This window comes from Trachypithecus francoisi, unplaced genomic scaffold, assembly GCF_009764315.1.
Source record: "Trachypithecus francoisi isolate TF-2019V2 unplaced genomic scaffold, Tfra_2.0 Lachesis_group17, whole genome shotgun sequence".
Classification (NCBI taxonomy): domain Eukaryota; kingdom Metazoa; phylum Chordata; class Mammalia; order Primates; family Cercopithecidae; genus Trachypithecus; species Trachypithecus francoisi.
This window is the reverse complement of record NW_022681462.1, coordinates 63,967,685-63,994,436: the sequence shown is the minus strand read 5'-3', so window position 1 is coordinate 63,994,436 and position 26,752 is coordinate 63,967,685. Positions and strand designations below refer to the sequence as shown.

The following is a 26,752-nucleotide window of genomic DNA, read 5'->3' as shown; positions in this document are numbered from 1 at the left end:
GCGCGTCCTTATCTTGACAGTGGGCAGAACACACACACGTTTGTAGGTGGGCTTGCCAGAGAGGAATGCTGGGAGAGACGGGCCCAGGGCAGGAGGCTCCAGGAAACAGAGTGAAGACACTGGCCCTGGCAGGCAGCAGCTGGGTCTAAGAGAGCTGCAGCCCAGGGCACAGACCTGTGGGCCCCATGGCTGGGAAGGTGGCAGAGGAGAGAGGGCTGCTGAAAGGGACCACTGCCCAGGATGCCTCGGTGAGTGAGCAATGGGGAGTCGTCCCAGGCCCGGTGGGCGGGCAGGAGAAATCAAACCTTTCTCTCTTCCCTCAGGAGCCTTCTGTCCTAGCACCACCCGGACAGCAAGCAGTGTGAGGACATGGCCATGGGACTGTTTCCTACATGGCAAAGTGCTGAGGGGAACAGATTCAGGGTCCCAGAGGCCTCTGAGGTCACTTCCTGCCCTAAGAAACACTCCTTAGGGAAATCATGTTCTTATGTGTGATGTGGGACAATTTCACTTTTTCTTTTTTCTTTTTTTTTTTGAGACAGAGTCTTGCTCTGTTGCCCAGGCTGGAGAGCAGTGGTGCGATCTCGGCTCACTGCAAGCTCTGCCTCCTGGGTTCAAGTGATTCTCCTGCCTCAGCCTCCCAAGTAGCTGGGATTACAGGCACCTGCCACCACACCTGGCAAATTTTGTATTTTTTAGTAGAGACAGGGTTTTACCATGTTGGTCAGGCTCAAACTCCTGACTTCAGTTTACCCACCCTCCTCAGCCTCCCAAAGTGCTGGGATTACAGGCATGAGCCACTCACCTGGCCAGTTTTGCTTTTTCCAAATGAGACTCCATCACAGAAATGTGCCCACACATGCCGGGGACTCCACTGGTGTCTCCTCTGCCCATGTGGCTGTCAGGTTGGTCTCAGTAGTGAAGTGATGGGTGAGACAGGGTGACAGACGGCTTTTGTGGGAACATCAGCATGTGTGGCTCTAGCAGGCAATCGTAAGGTCTGGGAGAAAGCTGGAAGGAGTAGAAGCAGCCAGGTGGCAGGAGGTGGAGGTACATTTCCTTCCTCATTTTACCTGAGAAGTGTTTACTCGAGAAATAGCCTTTGACTGAAATCGGGGTGTGGCAGGATTTGAAACAGGAGTCTAAACTGGAAGAGAGGCAAGAAGCAGATCCCCACTCCCACCGCCTCACCCCATCCCACCTTTCCATCTTTGCCTGTTGTGGGTAGGAGGGAGGAGAGAAAGACAAGCGTGATTGAGGACTCCACACCCAATGGGGAAAACTGCCTGGACTGGCCTTGAGTTTCCATGACTTGACTTGGCCAGACCCAAGGAGCCCACCATTTCTAGTCAGTTCTGCAACCACCACACCTGACCAGCTCTGCTCTCTCAATACCCTGTGGGGCCCACCACTTTGGGGAATGGTTAAAGCCTGAATAGAATAGAAAGCTAGCAGGGCTTTGGGAACACTTTCTGCCTGGGAGGGCTGACGATTCGGCCACCACAGCTTGAGAGGCAAAGAAATGCTAGGACCGCACCAGAAATGCACTCCAGCCCTGCCATTTCTGCTTCCCTTCTGTCCAATCCTGTCACTCCAGGTGCTGAGCGAGGGTCTGCCCCTAACACGTGTGGGGCTTGGAACAAGAGATTGAGGGTCACATTTCCTATGTCTAGATATATAAAAGTCATCAGTCAAGCTATAAGAACAGTCAAAGATACCCACCCTCCTCAGCCTCCCAAAGCGCTGGGATTACAGGCATGAGCCAGTGCTCCTGGCCAGTTTTGCATTTTCCCAATGAGACTCCATCATAGAAACGTGCCCACACATGCCGGGGACTCCATTGGTGTCTCCTCTGCCCATGTGGCTGTCAGGTTGGTCTCAGTAGTGAAGCGATGGGTGAGACAGGGTGACAGACGGCTTTTGTGGGAACATCAGCATGTGTTCTCCAGTGTCTGTCCTCTTGTCTCGACGTATCTTCCTCACAACCTGAAAGGTCAGGTGTAAATTGAGAAATTCTAAGGCGCCTTGGCTAGAATGCACTGGTACGGGGGAACCACTTCCAGCCCAAGCCACAGCCTGTCCCCCTTTTCTGCCCCCCTCAGCTCCATCCCACTCCATGGGGCCCTCAACACCCTGGGTGGTCACCCTCCTGCCTACCTGCATGGCAGCCCTGCCCTGCACAGACGTATATACCTCTCTGGCCTAAAGGTCCTCAGGAGGTTGGGCCTGGGAGGAGGTGCACAGACCCTGGGGATGGACTTGGGGCCATTTGCACAGAGAATTCTGGCAGCTTAGGCACCTGGAGTGGTAAGTGCCCTTAACCCACACACTCTTCATGCCATGGGCAGGAGCAGCAACAGAGAAGGACAAGAGAGACCCTGCAGCAGGCAGAGCTGTGTGTGACCTAGGCTGAATGTTTCGATAAAATTCCTTCAGCCAAGAACAAGTCCTGCGTGTCCCCTCGCCAACCCTCCAGCCGCGAGCGTCAGTACATCACTCCCCGCGAGGCACAGGCTCCTCATCTCAGAACTAGAAACATGTACGCTGTGAGTTTCCTTCTTGCCTAGGCATCTGACTCAGGAATTCGATCAGAAGTTAATACGGGGAGAAATTACAATGTAGCCCAGCAGGAGCAGAGCTGGTTATCTACAACTAAACCTGCTTTTGCTTTTTTGGGTGTCGCCTGTCAGAAATTCAAGTGATATCCTGACAGGCGTACTGATTAAGATGTCAGCCGAATAGATATTTAAGTATTTGAAAAATACAGAGAGTTTGTCAAAACCTCAGGAAGAGTCTAACAAATCCTTCCTGGGAGCCATGGAAAATATTTTAAAATGGAACAGAGGTCGTCCCCAACCCAGGCACGAATTTTCTTCCTCTGAAAGATGAGCTGCCTGTGCCTTCTGGAAGGCACAATCCCTCAGTGGTGGTTGGAGTCCCGGCTGGCCCACACCTGCCTTCCCAGCCCACAGTGAAGGGGCTTGGGGCGAACCTTGGAACAAGGAACCAGGCACCTTTCCCCTTCCTCTTATCCAGTTTCTGCTCTGCCTCGTCTTTCTGTCACCTCCCTCCCCTTCTCAAAGTACCGCACAGCGGAACCCAGTTGGGCTGCAGGTCACCTCCACACATCGTTCCAGACTCCAAATGTCTGACCTTCCTTCCTCAGCCCCTCCTCCATGCCCAAATCCGACCTGGGGGTGTTTGGGCCAGCAGAAGTAATTTCTCAGCTCATTTACATTGTCTGATATCCCTCCTGCAGATATTTATTTTAAAAACAACAGCAAGATGCATGTTAGCCCACATGAGTCTCTTAGCAATAGATAAGATTTTTTTTTTTTTTTTTTGACAAAGTCTCACGCTGTGGCCCAGGCTGGAGTGCAAAGGCATGATCTCGGCTCCCTGCACCTCCACCTGCCCAGTTCAAGCGATTCTCCTGCCTCAGCCTCTCGAGTAGGGTAGCTAGGAGTATAGGGGTGCTCCACCATGCCCAGCTCATTTTTTAAATTATTTTTAGCAAAGACAGGGTTTCACTGTGTTGGCCAGGCTGGTCTTGAACTCCTGGCCTCAGGTGATCTGCCCACCTCAGCCTCCCAAAGTGCTGGGATTACAGGCATGAGCCACCGCGCACAGCTGGCAATGGCTAAGATTTTTTGATGATTCAAGAACAACAAAAATGGAACAACGAAGCAATGTGTATAGTGATGGTGGAGAGGGTGAGTGAGGGGCAAGGCCGAAGCGCTGATCTGCCGGGAGTCCAGCATCTGTCTGAGCTGTTTTCAATCTCCCCAGGAGCTTGGGGCACAGACCTTCTTACCTCCTCTCCCCCAACCTCCCTCCTGCTTTGGGGCTTTGGCAGCTGGAGTTGAGGTGGGAATGGAACTCTGGAGTTCTACTCACTGGCTTGCTCTCTCAATTTGACAACATATTGTGAAATATTGTACACAAATCAGCTTAAAGAACTCTCACGTACACGCCACCAATTACCAAAAGCTTTGAAGCCTGATCCCGCACTCCTACTGTGTCCCCTTTCTCCTTTCATCTCTTCCCGCTCCCCAGAGATAACCCCTCTCCTGAATTAGGTGTTTCTCTTTCCCATTTTTTTTTCTGTATAATTTTGGGTCTTTATGGTGATAATTCAAACATTAAGCAATGGAAGTCACTTTGGTCTGCTGTTTTTCACGCTCTCCCAGAACTCTGGGGGTTCCCCACAGCACGCCTGCAGCATACTGTCACGGAATTTCTTTCCCTCTGCCTCCACTGACCTGGAATGTTCTTTCCAAGGACTTCTGGCCCCCATCGTTGCAGGGGCACTTAGACAAGAAGACTGATGTATGGTATTTGCTATTTTCACGTAAGGCATACTCATGTTATTTTCACCTACAGCATGTGTGTGCATTGTGTACACAGTGAAAATAAACCCATCAGCCTCCCTCTCTGCCTGATCTGTCTCGCTCCATCCTAATCACCTGTCCTACCTGCCAAAATCTAAGCTTTTGAACGGCCTTTTCATTGTTACATCCCAAATTCCAAGCCTGAAGCATGTTCTGGGCTCTCCATAAGCGTTTGTTGGGTGCATGGTTGATTGAAGGAATGTATAGTGTGAGAATGGTAGCTTGAGGAGGAAAGTCTATGGGAACTTGTTAATTAAAATGTACTTGTTCCTGCCTGACAGAAATGTGAGAAAAATTGAATGCCGTAAACAATGGAGGTCAGGCGAGGTGGTTCACGCCTGTAATCACAGCACTTTGGGAGGCTGAGGTGGGTGGATCACTTGAGCCCAGGAGTTTGCTACCAACATGGCGAAACCCTGTCTCTACAAAAAATACAAAAATTAGCTGGGTGTGGTGGCGCATGCTGGTAGTTCCAGCTGCTTAGGAGGCTGAGGTGGGAGGATTGCTTGAGCCTGAGAGGTCGAGGATGCAGTGAGCTGTGGTCATGTCACTGCACTCCATCCTGGGTGATACAGCATGACCCAATCCAAAGAAAAAGAAATGGTGGGGGACTTCCTAGTTGCTTCTTTATTTGGGCCTCAATAATTTAAATGATTGAATTGTCAGAATAGGAGGAATTCAGGTCTGCAGATAGTTAATACCATTCAAAGGTATCAGCTGACACCATGAAACGCTGATTTTTTAATGTACATTCAAATATACCACCACTTCAACAATAACAACATGATGGTGACGATGACAGGCACTACCTCTCAAAGCTCCCAGCAGCATTTTCAGTCGCTTCATTGCACGAACTCCTCATCAAAATCAGATGTGAGGAGAAGTATGCCAGATGTTAGTGAGGACGAAGAAGTTGGTTAGGACTTTTCTCAGAGTGGTGTCTTCATGAATATTGGGCATTAACTCTCGACAGCTACTTCCCTCTCATATGCTGCATGTGTCATGTCTGGTTGGCATTAGGAGATATGAAGCCAGGTGCAGGGAAAGTTAAAGGCAAAGGGTTTGCCCGCTCCAGTCAGATCTTCTCGAAGCACAGAGGTTTGTTTATAGAACTCTCTCCAGTCCAGAGTCTGGGTCTCTTTACTGTAAGCCGCTTGGCTTCAGGCTCCACCAGCCTGAGGTTGAGTTTCTCTGGGGCAGGTGCCCCAGGAGAAGCCCCGAAGCTCTATCTGAAGGGAAGAGGAGATGGGCCCTTGTCAGCGCTCCTATTTTCCCAAAGCTCCAAGGCTCCACCGGTGCAATCCCATCTCTTGCCAATTTGAGATTTCAACTACGTCGGCTCTAAGAAGTTGCTCTTACCTGTCGGTTTCCTCCTTGTCTTCTCCTATGTTCTCAGCGGCTTCCAAAGGAGCCCCTCACCTGTCCTGTCTCCCACAGGGCCTCCAGGATAGATTGTTCTCCTCTGAAACTGACAACAGCCTGTACTTCACCTACAGTGGCCAGCCCAACACCCTGGAGGTCAGAGACCTCAACTACCAGGTAGAGGCACGCCTGGGTTCAAGGGGAGAGGAGCAGGCAGGGACAGCCAGGAAATTCCCCAGGTGGAATAAAAGGGTGGGTCCACCTTATAGGCCCTCCACCCCCAAGGACAGAGTCCAGTCCACATTGATGCCTCACGTGTCAGGTGCAATAGGTGTCATCAATGGCATATATCAGAGCTGGAGGTTGAGAGGCTTGAAAGGGAATGAAATTGTTGTATAAACATAAAGCAAAATGTGTGAACCTATAGAAAAATGTCTCTGGGACTCTTTTTAAACTATATTTTGAAATAACTTTAGATTTTGGAAAAAATTGCAAAAATAATACAGTGTTTCCATATACCCATTGTCCAGCTTCACCTAATGTTAACATCTTGCATACCCATAGTATAATTATGAACACTAAGAAATTAACAATGTACAATGCTATTAACTACAGACTTTATTCAGATTTCATCAGTTTATATATATGTGTGTGTGTGTGTGTGTATGTGTGGGTATATATATATATATTCTTTTTTTGTAAAATGTACTATCCCGGCCGGGTGCGGTGGCTCAAGCCTGTAATCCCAGCACTCTGCGAGGCCGAGACGGGCGGATCACGAGGTCAGGAGATCGAGACCATCCTGGCTAACACGGTGAAACCCCGTCTCTACTAAAAAATACAAAAAACTAGCCGGGCGAGGTGGCAGGCGCCTGTAGTCCCAGCTACTCGGGAGGCTGAGGCAGGAGAATGGCATAAACCCGGGAAGCGGAGCTTGCCGTGAGCTGAGATCCGGCCACTGCACTCCAGCCTGGGCGGCAGAGCAAGACTCCGTCTCAAAAAAAAAAAAAAAGTACTATCCCTGGAGCTTATAAAACATCCAGAGTGCAAAGACAACCACTGACCTTTCAGAGGCACCCAGGAACACCCTGGTCAGATTCAAGGATCCATATTCCCACACCTTCCCAGGGACCCAGATGGAACATGGTGGGGCCTGGGATGGTGAACTTCAGAGGCCTGAGTCTGGCTTCCTGTGGGTGTGAGTTGGGACAAGCCAATGAGCCTTTCTCTGCTCTGCCACTTACCAGCTGTGTGACCTTGAGCAAGTTACTTAACTGCCCTGAGCCTCATCTGTAAAACAAGGATTCTGATCGTGTCTGTGTTACAGGTTTGCAATGAGGATTGAATAAGATGATGGATGTTACGTGATTAACACAATGTCTTGCACATAGTAAACATTTGATAAATTATTAGCAAATTACTATTATCAAGTGAAGACATTTTGCTTCATGTTTTGTTTTTATTTCTATACCACTATTGCACATGCCTTTCTTTTTTCTTTCTTTTTTTTTTTTTTTGAGAGTCTCACTCTGTTGCCCAGGCTGGGATGCAGTGGCGCAACCTTGGCTCACTGCAATCTCTGCCTCCCAAATTCAAGTGATTGTCCTGCCTCAACCTCCCGAGTAGCTGGGATTACAGGCACCCACCATCACACCCGGCTAATTTTTGTATTTTTAGTAGAGACGGGGTTTTACTATGTTGGTCAGGCTGGTCTGGAACTTCTGACCTCAGGTGATCCACCTGCCTCAGCCTTCCAAAGTGCTGGGATTACAGGCGTGAGGCACCATGCCCGGCCTGTACATGCTTTTCATTCCTCTTATCTTCAGACCTGGAAACAGCAGCTACAGGTTCTCAGCATGGATTCTGCTTCCGTGTTTGGTAAAACCTGGGTTGGGGCCTATTGCGTGTAGGTGAGGACATATCCTCTGTGGAGAGGGGCCACCTGGGGAACGAAGATGCTGAACAGAAGTTGCTGAAGCCCTCTGAACCATTCAGCTCTCTAAGGAACCTTCTGATGTCTCCCCACAGGTGGACCTGGCTTCTCAGGTCCCTTGGTTTGAGCATCTGGCTCAGTTCAAGATGCCCTGGACACCTCCCGGCCGCCGGAATTCTTGTGAGCTAGGCATCCAGAACCTAAGCTTCAAAGTGAGAAGTGGGCAGATGCTGGCCATCATAGGGAGCTCAGGTACCTGAAAGGCAAATCGCTGGGCAATGGTTTCTCTCCTGGGATGCAGAATGGTCCTTTGGACAAATGGATGCTTCTTGTGGAGCTCTTTGCTGACTAGTAGAATAATACAGCAGAATGGTTGAGAGCACAGGTTCTGGGTCAGACAGACCTCAGCTCAAATCCTGGCTCCTCCATCTGCTGGCTGTTGTGGGTAGGTGCTGTCGTTAAGAGTCATGAGTGTGCCTCTTGTCCACCCGGGGCTGTGGCCAGAGCATCTGACTTTGGCTAACACCCGGACTGAAAGATCAGCAAACAGCTTCAGCATGTGCTGTTCTTTTCAGACTCCTCCAGCCATGAGGGGTATTGGTTCAGGTTGCTCCTCCGCAATCACATTCTGATTATGGCCAGAAGCCCCTGCCACACTCTCACCTCTCAGCCTCTCCAGCATCTTACTTAGCACAACCTTCACTCGTCTGCAAAGAGCCACGTTCTTGGAGTGCCTCAAATTGTCATTTCCACAGCCAGTTTTAACATGAGAGAATGTCTGAGCTGAAAGGGGGCTTGGGGAACAGAGTTCATTCTCATTATGTTCCACCTTTCTTTCCCCTACCAGTTTGGAAGCATTTTCAGAGGAAGGTGTTCAAACTCCCTACTCCTTAGTGTGTCTAGAGTATTCTCTTGCGCGGGATCACGCGCACACACACACACTTCCCCCCATTTGACAGATGAGAAGCCTCAAATCCAGAGAAATTGAGGGATTCTCATAAGGACACATGTTGAATGCAGAGCTAGAACTAGAACTTCGGTTTCATGATTCTCGGATCAATGCATTTCTCCCTGGGACACCTTTACATACTGTTAGAGAGAGAATATTATATCTTTTAATTAATCATTTCCAGAGGTAGAGATTACTCAATTTTGTAAACATCTGCTCCAAACTTTTATACCCATCTGGTAGATAAGTTCTGTTTACTGTTTAACCAAAGATCAAATGAAATCTTATGTATAAATGCACTTTGTAACTGAAACAGCACCACAGTCATGAAGTTCCTCTCACTCTGTCCCTGTCCCTGCAATCCTGACCTAAATAAGAAAAGAGTAGATCCCAGCTGGGCACGGTGGCTCACGCCTGTAATCCCAGCACTTTGGGAGGCCGAGGCAAGTGGATCACGAGGTCAAGAGATCATAGACCATCCTAGCTAACATGGTAAAACCCCGTCTCTACTAAAAAATACAAAAAATTAGCCGGGCGTGGTGGCGGGTGCCTGTAATCCCAGCCACTCAGGAGGCTGAGGCAGGAGAATGGCATGAACCCAGGAGGCGGAGCTTGCATTGAGCCGAGATTGTGCCACCGCACTCCAGCCTGGGCGACAGAGTGAGACTCCATCTCAAAAAAAAAAAGGAAAAGAAAAAGAAAAAAAGTAGAGCCCTCATGGGCCTACTGTTGTATTTTTATTTATAACATCTAGTAGTGTTTCTTGTTGTATCTGCTTTTTCTTCCTGAATCCAGCATCTAGGGGACACATGGGTCTTTACTTAGGGTCATATCATGGTTAATACTTCACACATACAACCCTCTAGCTGTCAGTATCCCTAATTTGTGGTTGAGGAAAGTTCAGAAAGGTTGAGCAAGAATTACATTGAATATTTGGGAGGTTGAGCCAGGAGGACTGCTTGAGGCCAGGAGTTCAAGACTAGCCTGAGCAACATAGGGAGGAGACTCCATTGATAAAATAATTTATTTTAATTTAAAAAATTAGTTGGGCAGGGTGCCACGCCCCTGTAATCCCAGCTACTCAGGAGGAGTGCTTGAGCCAGGAGTTCAAAACTGAAGTGAGCTATGATTGTGTCACTGCATTCCAGCCTGGGCAACAGAGCAAGATCCCATCTCTTAGAAAGGAATGAATAAATTACATTGAATAATCTCCTGGTTTTTTGTTTTCTTTTTTTTAATTGGTTTGGTTTGGTTTTGTTTTTCTGAGACAATCTCGCTTTGTCACCTAGGCTGGAGTGCAGTATGTGATCTCAGCTCACTGCAACCCCCGCCTCCTGGGTTCAAATGATTCTCATGTCTCAGCCTCCTGAGTAGCTGGGATTACAGGTGGGTGCCACTATGCCTGGCTAATTGTTTTTGTATTTTTTGTAGAGATGTGGTTTCGCCATGGCAGCCAGGCTGATCTCCAACTCCTGGCCTCAGGTGATCCGCTTGCCTTGGCCTCCCAAAGTGCTGGGATTACAGGCGTGAGCCACTGCATCCAGCAGCGCCTGGTAGTTCAACTATAGATTCAGTGTTGTTTGACTTCAGGTTTACTTGCCTGTGTAAAACAGAAAACATAACAACAACAACAACAAAAAAAAACTTTAGACAAACAGTAGAGTTATTTGAGCAAATAATGATTAATGAATCTGGCAGCGCTCAAAAACAGGACCAGTTCAGAGAGCTCCCCCAAGCAATTTGGTCAGGTGATATTTATAGACAGAAAAAGCAAGTGCTCTACAGAAATAGCTGATTGGTTACAGTTGGGTGTTCACCTTATTTGAGGGTGATGTGATCAGGTGTTGGGTATGGACAGGATCTCATCAGTCGGTAGGTTGGGGCAGGTGATTGTGACTGGCTGATGCTTGGCTGCCATGATTGGCTGAGACTCAGCAACTTGTCTCAGCCAATCTCTGTCTTAAGGGAATATACTGCTAAGATAAGTTGCAGTTTGTTTACATACTAAGTTTGCTTGCAGTTTGCTCTGTGGGAACTCAAAGTATGCAGGCAGTCTCAGGCCAAATTTAGTTTAACTGAGCAACTGAAATTATTAAAATGATTTATTAGAAAGGTTCATCAACTACACTTCCTATGACTTTTACTGCCATCCCCTCCTCCCCCTGCCCAACACAAACACGAACGCTGGCCATTAATTTTTAAAATATAAAGTAAACAGCCTGGCTGGGCGTGGTGGCTCATGCCTATAATCCCAGCACTTTGGGAGGCCGAGGTAGGTGGATCATCTGAGGTCAGGAGTTTGAGACCAGCCTGGCCAATATGGTAAAACTCTGTCTCTACTGGAGAAAAAAAAAAAAAAAAATTAGCTGGGCGTGGTGGCACATGCCTGTAATCCCAGCTACTCGGGAGGCTGAGGTGGGAGAATTGCTTGAACCTGGGAGGTGGAGGTTGCAGTGAGCTGAGATTGTGCCATTGCATTCCAGCCTGGGCAGCAAGAGCAAACTACTATCTCAAAAAAGAAAGAAAAAAAGAAAAGAAAACAGCCCTAGGCATTTTAGTTTCTTTTATCGATTCAGCAATACCAAAAGTGGTTTCCAATTGATGAGTTTACTGATTCGGAGATTCCAGCCATTCAGTAAAGGTCTTGAATGCCAGTGGGTGTTTTGTCTTAGTTCATGGAGGGTGTGTTAGTCTGTTTTCACTCTGCTCCAAAGAACTACTTGAGACTGGGTAACTTATAAGGAAAGGAAGTTTAATTGACTCACAGTTCCTCATGAATGGGGAGGCCTCAGGAAACTTACAATCATGGTGGAAGGCAAAGGGGAAGCAAGGCACATCTTACGTGGTGGCAGGAGAGAAGAGTGAGGGGAGGAACTGCCAAACACTTTTAAAACATCAGATCTCATAAGAATTCACTCACTATCATGAGAACAGCATGGGGGAAACCTGCCTTCATGATCCAATCACCTCCCACCAGGTCCCTCCCTCGACAAGCGGGGATTACAATTTTGGATGAGATTTGGGTGAGCCATACCTTATAAGGAGTCTCCCTGGATACCACAGGTATCCTCCACTGGAAAGGCTCCCCACCACTCTCACAAAGTTTTGCTCAGAAAACGTGGACTTCCTGCTTTCTGAGTGGGAATCCGTGGTCCCTGTGAATGTTGGTGAAGTCCCCTGTGCCCCTGGAGCCTGGCTCTGAAGCTTCTCTCTCAGATTTCTCTCCTGGCTATTTTGCTCCACTTATGTTCTCAGGGATCTTAAATGAGGTACACCCAGAGATAGCGCACAGGCCCCTTCTACCCTGAGATCCTCTGCACGGTAACCAGAGAGATCCTGTGGGGAAGCTTCTTGGCTTTTGAGGTTTGCACGGGGTGCTGTGGGGCCTCCTGCAAGAAGCACATACTGTGTGGCAGGAAGGACTTATCACATATGTATTGGCTCAACACGTGACAAGTCTGTTTGAACACAACTTGGAAAACTTGCTCTCCAGTAAGGAAATCAAAACTCCATCTGGGGCCGGGCACGGTGGCTCACATCTGTAATCCCAGAACTATGGGAGGCTGAGGCAGGCAGATCACCTGAGGCCAAGATTTGAGACCAGCCTGGCCAACATGGTGAAACCCCGTCTCTGCTAAAAACACAAAAATTAGCCGGGTGTGGTGGCAGGAGCCTGTATTCCCAGTTACTCGGGAGGCTGAGGCAGGGGAATCTCTTGAACCAGGATGGCAGAGGCTGTAGTGAGCTGAGATCGTGCCACCGCACTCCAGTCTGGGCCACAGAGTGAGACCCCGTCTCCAAAACAAACACGCAAACAAGCAGAAAACACTCCATCTGGGTGAGTGGAAAGAGCTTATTCCTAGCTCCACGGTAGGAAGATGTTCTGAGCCTGAGCCCAATCCGCACTCACATCTTAAACAGCTGTCACGGAAACAGCCTCATTGAAAGCCTTTGGAAACTAGATCCAATCTGATGCTGACTTTCTCAAATCAATAACAATTAGTACACCATTTGGAAGAGGGTAGTGTTAACTCGAGTGCAATGAATCTTTTTTTAACCTTTATTTTAGGTTTGGGGGTACACAAGTAGGTTTGTTATATAGGTAAACTAGTGTAATGGGGTTTTGTTGTACAGATTACTTAATCACCCATGTACTAAGCTTAGAATCCAAGGGATTTTTCCTGCTCCTCTCCCTCCTCCCATCTTCCACCCTCAGTTAGGTGAACCTTTTTTTTAAAAAAGAGAATTAAAAATACCACTGATGCACTTTGGGAGGCCAAGGCTGGTGGATCACTTGAGGTCAGGAGTTCAAGACCAGCCTGACCAACATGGTGAAACCCCATCTCTACTAAAAATACAAAAATTAGCCAGGCGTGGTGGCAGACGTCTGCACTCCCAGCTACTCAGGAGGCTGAGGCAGGGAGAATTGCTTGAACTTGGGAGGCAGAGATTGCAATGAACTGAGATCGCGCCATTGCACTTCAGCCTGGGCAACAGAGTGGGACTCTGTCTCAAAAAAAAAAAAAAAAAAGAAAGAAAGAAAGAAAGAAAAAGCACTACTGGTGGAAAGAAGAGAGAGATGGGTATAGATATAGTCAGAACATATGTGTACACTGTGCTGTAGTTTTAAAATCGTTTCTACTTCTATTATTTCTCTATATTTTCCTCCATTATTTCTCAAAATAGATTTGGCTTTGCATTTTTAAAAGACACTCTATAAATGCTCCAAATTAGTCCTCACAAAACCAGCTTCTGAGCCAACCGACATTGAATAATGAGAGATTGCTGGCATGTTTGCCAGCCAAAAACAGTTACGTTAACACTAGCCTTGCTTGGGGAGAAAGGGCCTTGGTTGGTGGCAGGAGGGGACAAATGCTCCAGGCACCACCTGGCCCTGTGGCATCTAGGACTCTAGCCTTCTCCTGTCAGGACACCACTGGTTGGCCTGGCCTGAGCCCCCAGCGCCATCATGCCTCACAGCCCCATAGGGGTGCTCACATTGGCTGCAGACAGAAGGCTTGGAGCTCCATGTCCTGGGCCCACCCCATCTAGGTCCAGGGACTATGCCCCATAGGTCCAGGGACTATGCACGGACAGAGTAGTCCAGGGTCCTGGAGAGTGTGTGGGGAGCAGTGGCTGCCAGGCTGGCCCCCACAGAAGCTCTGTTCTCAGGGATGTCTCTGGTGGCTTTGCAGGTTGTGGGAGAGCCTCGTTGCTAGACGTGATCACCAGCCGAGGTCACGGTGGCAAGATCAAGTCAGGCCAGATCTGGATCAATGGGCAGCCCAGCTCGCCTCAGCTAGTGAGGAAGTGCGTGGCCCACGTGCGCCAGCACGACCAGCTGCTCCCCAACTTGACTGTGCGAGAGACCCTGGCCTTCATTGCCCAGATGCGGCTGCCCAGAACCTTCTCCCAGGCCCAGCGTGACAAAAGGGTAACTGGCCCCAGTGGTGACCCTCAGGGTCCAAGAAGCCACAGTGTCCATGCCCCCCTCTTCCCTGCTGCCCTGCCTCAGGTCCCAGCCACAGGTTGAGTTTGAACAACTCAGCTTGCGGTCCACCCGCCCTGGGCTGCAGCCTGCCCTCCACCCTCCTTTCAAACCCCACAGGCTGCCAGAAGCTAGCTCAGTCCATTGGTTCCCTTCATTGCACTTTTTTTTTTTTTTTTTTTTTTTTTTTTTGAGGCGGAGTCTCGCTCTGTCTCCCGGACTGGAGTGCAGTGGCCGGATCTCAGCTCACTGCAAGCTCCGCCTCCCGGGTTTACGCCATTCTCCTGCCTCAGCCTCCCAAGTAGCTGGGACTACAGACGCCCGCCACCTCGCCCAGCTAGTTTTTTTTGTATTTTTAGTAGAGACGGGGTTTCACCGTGTTAGCCAGGATGGTCTCGATCTCCTGACCTCGTGATCCACCCGTCTCGGCCTCCCAAAGTGCTGGGATTACAGGCTTGAGCCACCGCGCCCGGCCATTGCACTTTTTAAGATGTGGGATGAGTGTATTTGTTTGTCTGTTTTCTGGGCCTCCATGCGGGTAGAGAGCCATGGTCCCCAGTACACGGCCATGTTCCTAGCACATGCCCGGCACATCGAGGCTGCTCGGGACCTGTGGAAAGAATAGGGAGAACCAATGTTGCAGCTTGGAACTCAAGTGCGGGAGCTGTCTCCCTTCACTTTCAAACTCAGCCAGGGGAGCAGTTGCCTTTATCCTTGGGGTCACAATGTGTCCAGCCCTGAAGGAGGCCCCTGGGGTGGTCTGAAAGCTCCTTCTGGCCCACAGGTGGAGGATGTGATCGCGGAGCTGCGGCTTCGGCAGTGCGCTGACACCCGCGTGGGCAACACGTATGTGCGAGGGGTGTCGGGGGGCGAGCGCAGGAGAGTCAGCATTGGGGTGCAGCTCCTGTGGAACCCAGGTGAGGGCCTAGGGGGCAGGTGGGGGCAGAGGGACCTGTGTGGTCCCCTCAGGCTTGGCTTAGTCTGGCCAGAGCCCCACCGACTCACCAGGCTCCTCTCTGTTGGGCAGGAATCCTCATTCTGGACGAACCCACCTCTGGGCTCGACAGCTTCACGGCGCACAACCTGGTGAAGACCTTGTCCAGACTGGCCAAAGGCAACCGGCTGGTGCTCATCTCCCTCCACCAGCCTCGCTCCGACATCTTCAGGCTGTTTGATCTGGTCCTTCTGATGACGTCTGGCACCCCCATCTACTTAGGGGCAGCCCAGCACATGGTCCAGTATTTCACAGCCATTGGCTACCCCTGTCCTCGCTACAGCAACCCGGCTGACTTCTATGGTGAGTCCCCAAGGCCAGCAACCAGGGACCTGGCACATGGGGCCTCCCCGATGCTTCAACCCTGCCCAAGCTTGCTACAAAGATTCAGGGGAGAAACTCCCAGAGGTTTCAGGAGAGGAGGAGCAAGGATGGGGAAGAACGGGGGGGGGGTTGCCAGCTGTCAAATGCTAGATATGAGGGCCTGGAAATAGAAGCTTCTGACAAATAGCCACCCTTCTGTGCATGATAGATGAGAAACTTGCAAGCTCCAAAGATGGGAGGGCATAGAATCCAAGAGGGAGGGGATCAATAAAGATCAGAATTTTTATTCAGACTCGGTAGGGAAACAACCTTTAAGGTTAAGAAGTCACCAGATCTTAAAACATGCCCTGGTGCTCCCACAGTGGCAGGGAGTCTGAGGGTGCAGGGTGGCAGAGGGGGGCCCAGGGTGGTGGCCTTGGCCAGAGAATCCCTAGATATGAAAATTGCTCTGGCAGCCCCAGACTTACCCTTTGCTTGGCTCCTGAACCCTCAGCATATTACACTCACGGAGCGTGAGCCACTTCCTTCGTTCTGCAGGGGACAGTTGCCTTCCCAGGTACCTGGCCTGAAATCCTGAGTGCTGAGGAAGGGCATGGCTGCTGGACAGGCGGCATTGTTGTACCAGGTCCCGGGGAGGCAGCTGTCATGGCTTGTCCTGTAGGTCACTTGAGCCCCCAGTTTCCACCCAGGCTGGCAAGCTGTAGCAAGGACCTCACCAGTAAACAGGACAACAGTGATCATCTTGAAGGCAAACACGGGGCCCAAACATGCCAGGCCCAGAGGGTCTCCTGTTTGACTCTCAAACTCCTGCCATGCCAAGGCCATCTCCATCTTTACAGATGAGAAGCCTGGAGCCTGCAGAGCTAAACACCTGCTCCAGCACAGCTGTAAAGCACAAAACTGGGACTGGTGCCCAGCCCTGGCCCTGACTCCTCATCCAGCTGCCCACACCCTCCTCCTAGTGTCCCAAGTTCTCCACCATCCTTACCTCAGGAGGACAGGCCGCCCCTCACCCTATGTACTCACATTCTGCACGAACTCACAGAAAGGTCACCTCCCTCCCTGTCCTCAGGTGGCAGCCTGGCTTCCTGACAGTGTGTCATTCTCAGGCCAGCTATCCCCAGAATAGGGGCCAAAGGGCACCTGCCAACCTGGCCACCAGGGAATAATTTTAAGTAACCCTGGAGAGGGGTTACCAGAAGTCAAGTGTCCACAGCAGACCTGAAAACTCTTTTTTACATTTTATATTGTTACTGTAGGGGGCTCTGGACTACAAGCCCTGGGGCAGGAACCTCTCACCAACCTGGGATGCAAGAGCTACACGGGGCCTGGGGTGCCCAAAAATCTGATGTTTTGAGCCACAGTGCTGCACACTGGGGGGCCACATCATGGTTTATAAGACCACACCTAGACATTATCTTGTCTTGAGATGTGTTATGAAAAGGGGAGGAAGGGCCGGGCGCAGTGGCTTACACCTGTAATCCCAGCACTTTGAGAGGCCGAGGCAGGCAGATCACCTGAGGTCAGGAGTTTGAGACCAGCCTGGTCAACATGGTGAAACCCTATCTCTACTCAAAATATAAAAATTAACTGGGTACAGTGGCTCATGCCTATAGTACCAGCTACTTGGGAGGCTGAGGCATGAGAATTGCTTGAACCTGAGAGGTGGAGGTTGCAGTGAGCTGAGATCGCGCCACTGCACCCCAGCCTGGGCAATAGAGTGAGACTCCATCTCAAAAAAAAAAAAAAAAAAAAAAAAAAAGAGGATATGGGAGGAGGGAAGGGAGAGAGAGAGGAGTAGGTCACCTCTAGCCAAGCCAAGGCTCTGGGAAAGGAATGGAGGGAGGGTGGGCAGGCATGCATGGGTCTAGACTGAGCTGGGTATAGGGAGATCCTGGCTGTGGCTGGGCTCAGTTTGCCTTTTCTGGCATTGCCAGGGCCTTGGAGATAGAAGGCAGAGGCACTGCAAGAGGATGGCTGTGGTGTGGGGCTGCCTGGTGCTCCCCACAGGTTAGCATCCCTGGGATTTAGGAGGCAGGGCTGATCAGATTGGGTCTCCAGCCGAGTGTGCTGTCTCCCTCCTGGGGCAGAGCAGCAGACCAAGGGGACAGTGAGAAATCTACCTGAAGTTGGCCAGTCCCTGGAACCCTCCAGCCAGACATCCTCCTGCTTTGGGCAGGCTGTCTGGGAAGCCAAGTTATTAATTTTCAGTGAGAGAGAGAACTCTCACTATCTGGACAGAACTCTCACCATATGGATAGAACTCTCATTATCTGGATAGAACTCTCTCTGGATAGAACTCTTAATAACTGGATAGAACTTTTGCCATCTGGATAGAACTCTCACTCTCTGCCTGGATAGAACTCTCATTATCTATCTGTATAGAACTCTCACTATCTATCTGGATAGAACTCCCACTCTCTAAATAGAACTCTTACTAACTGGATAGAACTTTCACCATCTGGATAGAACTCTCACTATCTGGATTGAACTCTCACTCTCTAGTTAGAACTCTCACCATCTGGAGGCTGGGCGCAGTGGCTCAAGCCTGTAATCCCAGCACTTTGGGAGGCCAAGACGGGCAGATCACGAGGTCAGGAGAGCGAGACCAGCCTCGCTAACACGGTGAAACCTCGTCTCCACTAAAAAATATACAAAAAACTAGCCGGGCGAGGTGGCGGGCGCCTGTAGTCCTAGCTACTCGGGAGGCAGAGGCAGGAGAATGGCGTAAACCTGGGAGGCGGAGTTTGCAGGAAGCTGAGATCCGGCCACTGCACTCCAGCCTGGGCGACAGAGTGAGACTCTGTCTCAAAAAAAAAAAAAAGAAAGAAAGAAAGAAAAGAGAACTCTCACCATCTGAATAAAACTCTGTGTGGGAATAGAACTCTCACTCTCTGGATATAATTCTCTCTCTCTGGATAGAACTCTCACGCTCTGAATAGAACTCTCACTATCTATCTGGATAGAACTCTCACTATCTACCTGGATAGAACTCTCACCATCTGGATAGAACTGTCACTATCTGGGTAGAATTTTCCCCATCTGGATAGAACTCTCACTGTCTATCTGGATAGAATTCTCACTCTCTGTATAGGACTCTCACGATCTATCTGTATAGAACTCTCACTATCTACCTGGATAGAACTCTCACCATCTGGATAGAACTCTCACTCTCTGGATAGAACTCTCACTAACTGTGAACCCAACTACTCAGCCTCCCCCTGACCAGCCCAACTTCTCCCCATGGAGGGGCACTGAGTCCTCATCAAAAGCTTCCTGGACAGCTAGAGTTGGAGCCAGAGCATGATTGTGATGTGGCCCTTGGCTCTGAAGGCTCTTGCTCTGTCCTAAGATATCCTCAAAATGAGCCTGGGTAGTAGGACTTGGGTGGGGCCTCTGCTGTTGCCCATTTTTTGATCCACTGCCCTTCCCCTGAGGCTTCTGCAGATGTGGTCAGGCCTGGCAGGGTGAAGGCCCAGCCCTTGGGGTCCCTCTGCCTCTCTCTGCTCTGCCCCTTGCTTCGTGGCTGAAGGTGGAGAGCATGTCCCAGAGCCCCACGAGGGGTGATCAACATTGTGAGCTGGGCATGCGCCAAGCTCCTCACCTGGGAGCAGGTGCCAGGGAACAGGCCACCCATGACTCCACATCCCCTGCTTGCAGTGGACCTGACCAGCATTGACAGGCGCAGCAGAGAGCAGGAAGTGGCCACCAGGGAGAAGGCTCAGTCACTTGCAGCCCTGTTTCTAGAAAAAGTGCGTGACTTAGATGACTTTCTGTGGAAAGCAGAGACGAAGGATCTTGATGAGGACACCTGTGTGGAAAGGTAATGTGGCGGGCGGCTCTGAGAGGAGAGCTCCCTGCAGAAGGCGGCTGCCCCCATGACCTGGCCACATCTTCTGCCTCCCAGCAGCCTGACCCCACTAGACACCAACTGCCTCCCGAGTCCTACGAAGATGCCTGGGGCGGTGCAGCAGTTTACCACGCTGATCCGGTAATTAACTGTCTTTTTATTACTGACCCCCCGCCCCACCAAGTCTTTGTATATCAAATTAAGCCTTTTCTATTTAAGTGAATTTAAAGGAGAAAATGAGAGAGAGAGTCATTTGAAAAGACAGCATCCTGGCCGGGTGTGGTGGCTCAAGCCTGTAATCCCAGCACTTTGGGAGGCCGAGACGGGCGGATCACGAGGTCAGGAGATCGAGACCATCCTGGCTAACATGGTGAAACCCCGTGTCTACTAAAAAATACAAAAAACTGGCCGGGCGCGGTGGCTCAAGCCTGTAATCCCAGCACTTTGGGAGGCCGAGACGGGTGGATCGCGAGGTCAGGAGATCGAGACCATCCTGGCTAACACGGCGAAACCCCGTCTCTACTAAAAAATAGAAAAAACTAGCCGGGCGAGTTGGCGGGCGCCTGTAGTCCCAGCTACTCGGGAGGCTGAGGCAGGAGAATGGCGTAAACCCGGGAGGCGGAGCTTGCAGTGAGCTGAGATCCGGCCACTGCACTCCAGCCTGGGCGACTGCGAGACTCCGTCTCAAAAAAAAAAAAAATACAAAAAACTAGCCAGGCGAGGTGGTGGGTGCCTGTAGTCCCAGCTACTCGGGAGGCTGAGGCAGGAGAATGGCCTGAACCCGGGAGGCGGAGCTTGCAGTGAGCTGAGATCCGGCCACTGCACTCCAGCCTGGGCGACAGAGGGAGACTCCGTCTCAAAAAAAAAAGAAAGAAAGAAAGAAAAAACAGCATCCAGTGGGGCGTGGTGGCTTATGCCTGTAATCCCAGCACTCTGGGAGGCTGTGGCGGGTGGATCACTTAAGTTCAGGAGTTCAAAACCAGCCTGGCAACATGGTGAACGCCCGTCTCTACAAAAAATTACAAAAATTAGCCAGTTAGGGTGGCATGGGCCTACCTGGTAGGCTGAGGTGGGAGGATTGCTTGATTCCTGGAGGTGGAGGCTGCACTGAGCCGTGATTGCACCTTCACTCCAGCCTGGGCAGTAGAGCAAGACCCCATCTCAAAAAAAGAAAACAACATTGTTGGGACCAGCACTAATCTTCAAGGTGACACAGAACAGCCCTATTGCTTTTATTCTTTAAACAAAATTAAGACAACCTCACCAGCTGGAAGATTGTACAAATAGCATAGGGTCATTGAGAAAAATGTAGACAATAGGAGAGAATCTCTAGTAAAAAGGGAAGTCCCAGTCACACCAGCCCTCAAAGAAAACCAGACGGCACTATGTGGCGTGTGTCTTTCCTGACGTTTCCATGCACACACATGTTTTTAAACGTAGTGGGATCATACTCTGCATGCTAGTTTGTAGCCGGCTTCTTTTCAGTGAGGACAGCGCCTCTACCTCTTGTCTGATTGGGTCTTCCTCGGCATTCCAGTCAATCTAGCCATAATCACCCACCCGTTAAGTCCATCTTGATGGCCAGATTATCTTCCGGCTTTTACTACTACAAGCAATGAGGCAGCAGACATCATTGAGCACACATCTTTTTTTTTTTTTTTTAAAACACAGAGTCTATCTCTGTCACCCAGGCTGGAGTGCACTAGGGTGATCTCGGCTCACTGCAGCCTCCACCTCCCAGGTTCAGGTGATTTTCCTGCCTCAGCCTCCCAAGTAGCTGGGATTACAGGTGTGCGCCACCATGCCCGACTAATTTTTTGTGCGTTTTAGAGATGGAGTTTCTTCACGTTGGCCAGGCTGGTCTTGATCTCCTGGCCTAAAGTGATCCACTTGCCTCAGCCTCCCAAAATGCTGGGATTACAAGCGTGAGCCACCATGCCCAGCCTATCTGTACATCTTCACGGACCTAATTGATTTTTTCCTGGGGATCATTTCTTTAACATTGCCAAGCTGATACATTATGACAAAAGTAACAACCATTTATTGAGTACCTACAGTGGGACAGATGCTGTCATCAGTTTTCTGATTTAATCCTCAGGGCAGCTCTAGGAGGCAGGTATTACCGTCCCCATTTTGCATATGAGAAAAATGAGCCGGGCGCGGTGGCTCAAGCCTGTAATCCCAGCACTTTGGGAGGCTGAGACGGGCGGATCACGAGGTCAGGAGATCGAGACCATCCTGGCTAACCCGGTGAAACCCCGTCTCTACTAAAAAATACAAAAAACTAGCCGGGCGACGTGGCGGGCTCCTGTAGTCCCAGCTACTTGGGAGGCTGAGGCAGGAGAATGGCGTAAACCCGGGAGGCGGGGCTTGCAGTGAACTGAGATCCGGCCACTGCACTCCAGCCTGGGCGGCAGAGCGAGACTCCGTCTCAAAAAAAAAAAAAAAAAAAAAAAAAGAGAAAAATGAGGCATACAGAGACTGTGGCATTCCCAAGGTCACAGGGCTGGTGTATGTTGTTGCCTGAGCATCTCTTCCTTTTGGTTTTTAAGTCGTCAGATTTCCAACGACTTCCGAGACCTGCCCACCCTCCTCATTCATGGGGCAGAGGCCTGTATGATGTCACTGACCATCGGTTTCCTCTATTTTGGCCACGGGAGCATCCAGCTCTCCTTCATGGATACAGCCGCCCTCTTGTTCATGATCGGCGCTCTCATCCCTTTCAATGTCATTCTGGATGTCATCTCCAAATGTGAGTGTGGCCACTGGCGTGGCCACGCAGGACCTCAGCCACCTCTGAGCTGTGTTCCTCTGAGCTCTGGGTTTGATTTCATTGTGATTATGATATATAAGACAATCATGTTTTTAAAGTTTGCATGTTAATATTAGTATGCAGATGAAAGCAAATTACCGAGTCTTAGCTGTTCCTATCCTAGCAGGATTTATATTTGACAGCAGAACACGAGCTACAGACTTGCAAAACCTGAAGAGCCTCATCAGACATCTAAATTAGGATGGCTTTACTGTGCCTATTTTTTAAAAAAAACATAAGAGACTTGGGCAATATGATAACTACTTTGAATTGTATTAAGAGAATCTCCAAAACAGAAACACTGTAGATTTATTCTACTTTTTCATGCTCTTTTCCTTTCCCTTATTTTTTAGGTTACTCGGAGAGGGCAATGCTTTACTATGAACTGGAAGACGGGCTGTACACCACTAGTCCATATTTCTTTGCCAAGGTGACTGGGCAGGGTTGAGAGCAAGTGCCCCCCACCCACCAGGGTGGAGGCAAGTGTGGAAAAAACACTGCTACAAGGAAGCCTTTTCTGAACCATGGGGCTATGGGTCATGTGAAGTTGCAGATGCTACCAGATGTCACATTTTCTAGGGGAGTTTCAGAGACTTGAACTTTTATTTTAAACATTTACCAAAACACCAGGATTGTGGACCAGGAATGATAGTTTTCTGGTCAGAAGGAATCTAAAAAAAAGAAATCCTCATTGTATTTTACCTCTTCGGAGCCTCACTGTGGCCCCCGAGCAGGCCAGGCAGGCGTTTCCAGGAAGCAGAGGTTCAGAGAGGCTACGTGGCTCTCCAAGACCACATAGCTACTTGGTCTGGTCAGGGAGAGTAGGGACTTGAAACCAGGTCTTAGGACAGCAGGTGCCCAGTGCTGCCCTGGGGGAAACAGGCTGAACTGCCCTAGAGGGAACCCTTGGCATCTGCAAGGGGGAAGCCAGCACGGAGCGTACAGGGTCCCAGCACACCCTCCTGCCACAGCCTCATCATCACCAGGAGGGAAGGTTGCCACTGGGGGGCGTAGATACTTTTAAACGTTTATAATAATGGCAGTGAAGGTGCTGGCTTCATATCCTTGCAAGGGCTGTTCTTTGCAGATCCTCGGTGAGCTTCCGGAGCACTGTGCTTACATCATCATCTACGGGATGCCCACCTACTGGCTGGCCAACCTGAGGCCGGGCCTCCAGCCCTTCCTGCTGCACTTCCTGCTGGTGTGGCTGGTGGTCTTCTGTTGCAGGATTATGGCCCTGGCCACCGCGGCCCTGCTCCCCACCTTCCACATGGCCTCCTTCCTCAGCAACGCCCTCTACAACTCCTTCTACCTCACTGGGGGCTTCATGATAAACTTGAGCAGCCTGTGGACAGGTGAGGCCTGCACCCCGGGCCTGGGCCAGCTTTGTTAGGCCTCATGCGGCTGGATGAAGCCTGCTTTCATCCGGAGATAGACACTCGTCACTTGGATCCAACTTAAGGCTGGTCCTTCTGGAAGCAGAGGCCTTTGCCCACTGTCCTGGAGGCCAAAGGAACGATTTCATTAGAGATTCCAGATGCACCTCCTCCTATCCCATAGTCAATACCCAGAAGTCACCCTTGACTCTTTCTCTCCCTCTCCACATCCACCTGTGAGCCAGGTCGATTCTGCCTTGGGTTTCTCTGAAAGGTCTGCTTGGCTGTGTCCCTATCCCTGGCTGCCATCGTTTAAGCCTGGGCCACTGCCATAGCCTGGTCTCTGTGACCTGGGCCCCTCCACATCCCTCTCGACTCAGCCATGCAGAGTGAGCTTTCCAAGGTGCAAACCCATGCCCCTCTTTGTTCAAATCCTCCCAGGGCTGCTCAATCCCTGCAGCCTCCCCAGCTTTCTGAAGCCCCCAGCACACCCCACCCTCTCACCTCTGAGCCAGCCAGCTGTTGTCTCCGGGAATGTCATGCCCTACCTTCCATGGGGCCTCGCTTCTGCCAGGGCTTTCCTGACGCATCCAGGCAGGGCTCACTGCCTCCTTTTCCTCCCCATACCATGCCACCTCCATAGGATCAGGGCACAGGCTCCATCGTCTCTGGTGTGGGGCCGCTGAGTCTCCTCAGCCCGCACAGTCCATGAAGCTCAGCACATGCAGGGGTGCCTCATCACATCCCTCTTGAGAATTGCTATGAATCAAACGTGCGGGTGACCTCGTGGCCTCTCAGCTCCCTCAGCCCCAGTCTGTGTCCCCAGCATCCCCTCTGCCCTTTTGCCCCTTGGCCTCTCTCCCCTCCTTGCTCATCAGAGAACTTGGGCCAGAGCCACCACGGCCCTGTCTCAGAGAGTGGAATGTGCCCTTGTGCAGGTGGGAGAGACTGTGGGAATGTGGGGACACCATGGGAACATGGGGAGACTGTGTGAATATGCAGGAGACTGTGTCAATATAAAGAAGACCATGGGAATACGGGGAGACCGTGAGAATATGAGGAGACTGTGGGAATATGGGGAGATGGTGAGAATATGGGGAGACTGCAAGAATATAGGGAGACCATGGGAATATGGGGAGACTGTGGGAATATGTGGGAGGCTCTGGGAATATGGGGAGATCATGTGAATATGGGGAGACCATGGGAATATGGAGAGACCATGGGAATATGGGGAGACTGTGGGAATATGGGGAGATCATGTGACTATGCAGGAGACCATGTCAATATAGACAGTGGGAATATGGGGAGACTGAGAATATAGGGAGACCATGGGAATATGAGGAAACTGTGTGGATATGGGGGAGACTGGGAATATGGGGAGATGATGGGAATACGGGGAGACCATGGGAATATAGGGAGACTGTGAGAATATGAGGAAACCGTGAATATGGGGGAGACTGTGGGAATATGGGGAGACCGTGGGAATATGAGAAGACTGAATATGGGGGAGACTGTGTCAATATAACGGAGATCGTGGGAATATGGGGAGATCATGCAAATATGGGGAGACCATGGGAATATGGGGAGACTGAATATGTGGGAGACCGTAGAAATATGGGGAGATCATGCAAATATGGGGAGACCATGGGAATATGGGAAGACTGTGTGAGTATGGGGGAGACCATGTGAATATGGGGAAACCGTGAGAATATGAGGGAGACCTGTGAGTAACGAGGCTCTCTGTTTCCAGTGCCCGCATGGATTTCCAAAGTGTCCTTCCTGCGGTGGTGTTTTGAAGGGCTGATGAAGATTCAGTTCAGCGGAAGAAATTATAAAACGCTTCTCGGGAACTTCACCATCGCGGTCTCCGGAGATAAAGTAAGCGGGGAGGCCTCGGGTTCTAAATTATTGGACGTCCGGCTGCCCATCATTCTAATAAGCCCACTGCATGTCTGTCTCCAGATCCTCAGTGCCATGGAGCTGAACTCGTACCCTCTCTATGCCATCTACCTCATCGTCATTGGCCTCAGCGGTGGCTTCATGGTCCTGTACTACGTGTCCTTAAGGTTCATCAAACAGAAACCAAGTCAAGAATGGTGATTCACACCAGGCGCCTGCCCGCTGGTGGGGGACCTGAGCAGACTCTTCAACTGCACTCCCTCCTCAGGACCCCCTTCTTGGGGACCGTGAAGACAATGACCCTACAGATGCTCAGCTACATCCGGCCCACGGTGCTGCAGTGGCACAGACCAGCCACAGGATGGCAGTAGAATAAAGACAGTCGAAAGGGATTTCTGCTCACTGGCAGGAGACTGCGATGACTGGGAGTGAGAAAACCTGCACTCGGTGGCACCTACAACGTTGCTAATTTATTTCCTTTTGATATGCATTTATATAGGCAACTTGATATAGGATGGGAGCAAACTAGGAATGAATTGAGTAGCTAGACTGTGCAGGAATTGTTGGAACCCGGAGGGAACAGTAACAGTAGCTAGCAGATTTGGCTTCATCTTCCAGGGGCCCCACACTCTGTGGTGAGCCACCATCAATACAGAAAGTGACCTAAGATGTACCAGCAAGATGCCATCCCTTCTTTTTGTGTGGGGTCATGGGCTCCAAAAGCCAACGTGAACAATTAAAAATTTATTGAGCATCTACTCTGTGGCAGGTCCTTGCAAAAACACTTCAGGCGGACAATCCTTTGAGGTAAGTGGTATCCCATTTTATAGGTGTGAAAACTGAAGCAAAAATTCATTTTCCCAAGGGCACATGGATACTTTGTGGTGGAGTCATGAGGTGGTCAGAAAAGCCTTTGAGGCCTTTGGAGTTAGAGGGCAGAAGGCAAGGCCTGAGCTGCTGTAAGGCTTAGGAGTTCAGGAAGGCTCCAGAAGATAAATGGGGTCTGTAGAGGCTGTGTTAACTCAGCCAGGCTTGTTAGAGTTGCATTTCACTGACTGATATGGTTTGGCTCTGCGTCCTCCCCCAAATCTCACCTTGAATTGTAATAATCCCCACGTGTCAAGGGCGGGACCAGATGGAGATAATTGAATCATAGGGGTGGTTTCTCCAATGCTGTTCTCCTGAGAGTGAGTTCTCCTGAGATCTGATGGTTTTATAAGGGGCTTCCCTCTTCGCTCAGCTCATTCTCTCTCCTGCTACCTTGTGAGGAGGTGCCTCCCACCATGACTGTTAAGTTTCCTGAGACCGCCCCAGCCATGCTGAACTGTGAGTCAATTAAACCTCTTTTCTTTATAAATTACCCAGTCTTGGGTA

The 26,752-nt window shown here is 50.3% G+C and overlaps 1 protein-coding gene across 2 annotated transcripts; it reads left to right on the top strand.

Moving 5' to 3' along the window:
• The first annotated feature begins 84 nt into the window (after nucleotides 1–84).
• On the top strand, nucleotides 85–26,752 carry ABCG8 (ATP binding cassette subfamily G member 8). Of its 2 annotated transcripts, none has more exons than XM_033175851.1 (13): nucleotides 85–248; nucleotides 5,829–5,930; nucleotides 7,782–7,938; nucleotides 13,831–14,069; nucleotides 14,908–15,040; nucleotides 15,151–15,420; nucleotides 19,102–19,264; nucleotides 19,352–19,432; nucleotides 21,844–22,043; nucleotides 22,457–22,533; nucleotides 23,191–23,458; nucleotides 25,230–25,357; nucleotides 25,442–26,752. In XM_033175851.1, exons 1-13 carry the CDS (start codon nucleotides 186–188, stop codon nucleotides 25,577–25,579), a joined length of 2,019 nt encoding a protein of 672 aa, XP_033031742.1. In that variant the 5' UTR covers nucleotides 85–185; the 3' UTR covers nucleotides 25,580–26,752. The 2 variants fall into 2 exon arrangements, with proteins under 2 accessions (XP_033031742.1, XP_033031741.1); XM_033175850.1 differs by having other exon boundaries at nucleotides 19,349–19,432; nucleotides 25,442–26,136.